The sequence below is a fragment of the Elephantulus edwardii genome, unplaced genomic scaffold (assembly GCF_000299155.1).
Source record: "Elephantulus edwardii isolate Elephantulus edwardi_28Jun2011 unplaced genomic scaffold, EleEdw1.0 scaffold00044, whole genome shotgun sequence".
In the NCBI taxonomy this organism is placed as follows: Eukaryota; Metazoa; Chordata; class Mammalia; order Macroscelidea; family Macroscelididae; genus Elephantulus; species Elephantulus edwardii.
In genome coordinates, this window is record NW_006399794.1 from 6930834 (window position 1) to 6934679 (window position 3846).

Genomic DNA, 3846 nt, shown 5'->3' on the forward strand with positions numbered 1-3846 from the left:
GTCAGAGACAGTGCGATTGGCACAGGACAGAGCAGAGTTTAGGGCTGTTGTACATAGGGTCGCTATGAGTCGCAAGCGACTCGACGGCACATAAAAACAAGAAGAAGCACATGAAGAAATGTTCAAAATCCCTAGCTCTAAGAGAGATGCAAATTAAAACAACTATGAGATATCATCTTGCCCCAGTCAGAATTGCAAAATTTAACAGATCAGCAAGCAACAAATGCTGACGAGGTTATGGAGAAACTGGAACCCTTATTCACTGTTGGTGGTAGTGTAAAATGGTACAAACACTGTGGGAGGTGGTGTGGCGCTTTCTCAAAAAGTTACAAATAGAGATACCATTTGACCCAGCAATTCCACTACTGGGAATATACCCCATAGAGACCATAACTGACATCCAAGCAGATATATGCACACCCATGTTTATTGCAGCTTTGTTCAAAATAGCAAGGAGTTGGAAACAACCTAAGTGCCCACCAACAAAAGAATGGATAGAGAAGCTGTGGAATATTATGCGGCATTGAAAAACAAGGAACTCATGCAATACTATTCAAAATGGGTGACCCTGGAGGACATTATGCTGAGTGAAGTATCTCAGTCACAAAGGACAAATACTGCATCATGCCACTGTTGTAAAACAGGACTGACCTTGGGGTTGGGGAGAGACTGAGAAAGATGGGTTCAATAATGTATACTGCACTGAAACAAATGAGGGAGAAAACTGTTTAAAAGGGATATGTAATTAAGTATTTTTGTCATGACAGGAGTCTAGAGCGAAGGCTACATGGTGGAGTGGACCTGGGGAGAGGGTTTGTAAAACAATGAAAGAATTTGTCTTTTACTTTTCCAAGAGGGTAGTGTACTGCGGGGAGGGCTGAGAGGGGAGAAAAGTGCAACAATGAATGAATGAATGGAAATCTAAAGTCTCTGTAAATTTTTACTGAAATTAATAATAAATTTAAATTTTTAAAAAGTAAAAAAAATTAAAAAAGAAATTGTGGGCTTTTTTTCCTCTCCTTATATCTAAGGCTCATCAACTAATTTTCATTTAATTGATTTTCTTTAATAAGTGAATGAGTGTATGATTCGGAATCTGAACAGAGGCTTGTGCAAAGTTTTAAGACTAATATTCTAAAAGCTTTGTAGAGTTCTCCATAGACTCAAACTCAACTCATTGCCGTCCTGTCAGAACTGACCCTCCATTGGGTTTCCGAGGCTGTAAATCGCCCAGGAGATTGACCATCTTCCCCTCAACCACCCCTCCATCCCCCACTCCCGCTGTGCCACTGGTGAATTTGAACCAGTGACATTTGGGTGAGCAGAGCAAGGTTCTATGGAGTACACCACCAGAGCACTGTTTTACAGATGGACAAGTTCAGTGCAACAGAAGATTGCAAAGGTTACACAATGAACTGACAAGGAGGCAGACTCAAACCACTCAGGCGATTATTTTCCACCCAAGAATGCAATGCAAACAAAAAAGAGTCCATTAAGTAGACATGGGGGAAGCGGAACAAAATTAAAACATGCGCAAACTTACAAGTTGGAGAGAAATTTCCAGTACAGAAGGGAGGAAGATGAAGAGCAATGGGATCGGCGTGAGGTGAGACCTAGCAAGGGTACCGCGAGATCCTAGGGGAAGTAGCAGAGCCAGAAGGACACCTGTTCCTCTGAACCAAACGCACAAACGGGGTGGAGTAGGGAGGGACCAAAAAAAGGCTGTGTGAGTGCAGAGGAGAGCGGCGGGAAGCCAGACTTCACAGCCTGGTAAATAAAGTTTCTCTTCCAGCTTTGCTCCCCCACCATTTAGCGCCAAGAATCCGAAAATTTAACTCCAGGATCCTGGAGATCTACACGGCGTTGCCAACTCCAACACACACTTCTGTGTACTACCATTGAGGGTTTCCGTGGAAAGGGGAGGCAGCTTAGCACACCAAAAAAGGTAGACAAAAATACGATCACAGGATCAATCTCCTAGGCGTTATGACCGACCACAGACGAGCGCGTGGGCGGCGCGGTTCCAAGCCTCCCACGCCCGCAACCGCTCCGGGTCCTCGCGGGGCGAGACGTAACCTGGCCCCAGCAGGGCGCCCAGCCTCCGACAGCCAGGTAGGGGCTGCTCTGCCCGCCCCCCCTCCCCCGGAGCCACTCACAGCCTTGCAAATAGGGGCGAGAGAGGGGGGCACTCGGCTCCTGCGCAGCCCAATCAGCAGGCACTGGCCTCGGGCGGGGTGCGGCCGGGGGTCCCCAGGGGCGTCTCTCCCCACCCAACTCCACGCTCTGCCCTGCCCCATTCGGTAGCCCCCAACCACGCGGTTGGGCCAGCTGGGTGGGGACAGGTCAGGTGAAGTGGGACCAGGTGGGGGTGAGGTGGGGGGGGTCCCACCGGCCCCTGTGCCCACCACGCCCTCCGCAGGTGTGGGGACCCCGCGCCCGCGCCCCGGCTCCAGCTCTCCGAGGCTCTTAAGTCCGGGTCGTCTGGATGCTTGAGGCCGGATGCCCGAGGTTCGCGGCCGGGTGTGTGGGGGTCTGGGCGCTCACGCCCGTTTTTGGGGTAGTGGCTTCTTGGACAAGGCTGCGAGCGTCAGCGGGCGCCCACGCAGGACCACCCGGGCGGCCGGCGGAGCGCACCCCCGGGCCCGCCCTACCTGTCGTAGCTCCAGCGGCTGTAGGACAGGGTCCGGTGGCTGCTGACCCCCTCCATCGCGGCTCCTCTCGGGCTCCGCGCGGGGCTCGGGGCGCAGGGCGCGAGGACCTACGGCGAGCTGGGCGCTCGCTCGCTCCGGGCTGCGGGCTGGGGCGCTGGCGGCGGACTGTACCATTCACCCCCGGGGGGGCACCCCGACGCTGCCAACGGCAGGGAGCTCTGGGGGGCCTCGGGGCCCCAGGGACCCCTCCCCCGCTGTCGGGTCCCGTGGGGGCGCGGCTGCGGCAGCCTGGACCGCTTATTTATTTTTTTCCGATGTGTGCTCCACGTCGCCATGGCAACCGCTCCATCTTTTCCGGTGTCACTAGGGCCTGGCAGCTTACCCTTCCCGGGACAGGAACTGCTAGGAGGCTGTCCCTTCTCCTCCCGTGGGATTCCCCAAAACCATTCCCCAACCCAAGCACCCACTGCAGAAACCTGAGACTCCTCGCCAGCGTCTGCTCCTCCCACATCCTCAAGCGCCGGCTTCTCCCCCCTTTTCAGGAATGAGAATGCCCCTCTCCAGGACTGTAGTGGTTCTCACTGTCTTCCCGCCACTTCTTCCATAGTCTGGAGGTTCATTCCCGCCTCCCCTCTTCAAACTGCAGAGACTCAGTACCAAGAGTGAAAATTCACCCCTTCTCCCACTTGCTTTCCCTCAGCCCCACGACCCAGAATACTGTGGTCCTCCTGGATTCAGGAAGACAAGCTCTGTAAGCACTCTCTTTCTATGCCATCCTTTTATTTCCCCTTGAGAGGAGGACTCATCTGGTTGATAGATGGACTGACACAGTGACAGCAATGGGCTTGAGGAAGGTGCAGGATATGAGGCTGGTGTAGGGCAGGTTTAGGTTCTCCTCTGTCATAGTGTCCCTACAAGTGTAGACTGGACTGCACCTAACAGAAACGATAAAAATCCACAGAAAAAAAAATCCATCCTGCCTTGACTCAATAGAAAAGAGAGTCTATACTTTGCTGAAGGTGGTCCAGGGAAGATTGTGGGATGACACCCACCTGGGTAGGGGGGCTGAGAGGGTTTGAGGACGTCAGGTGACTGCCTATCTGTCAGCCCTTCCCTTCCCCCACTCTGGGCAGCGGGCAGTGGGGATTTACTGGTATAATCTTCTTGCAAGGTCTCAGTAGCCTAAGAAAGCCCT

General features: G+C 53.1%; 1 protein-coding gene across 1 annotated transcript in view; it reads right to left on the reverse strand.

The window, feature by feature from the left end:
* TUB (tubby bipartite transcription factor) overlaps positions 1-2741 on the reverse strand; it is a 106943-nt gene extending 104202 nt beyond the window's left edge. Inside the window, exon 1 of the mRNA XM_006885441.1 lies at positions 2652-2741. Coding sequence (XP_006885503.1) covers positions 2652-2707 — 56 coding nt within the window. The 5' untranslated portion in view covers positions 2708-2741. The remainder of the gene's footprint in view (positions 1-2651) is intronic.
* Positions 2742-3846: the final 1105 nt, after the last annotated feature.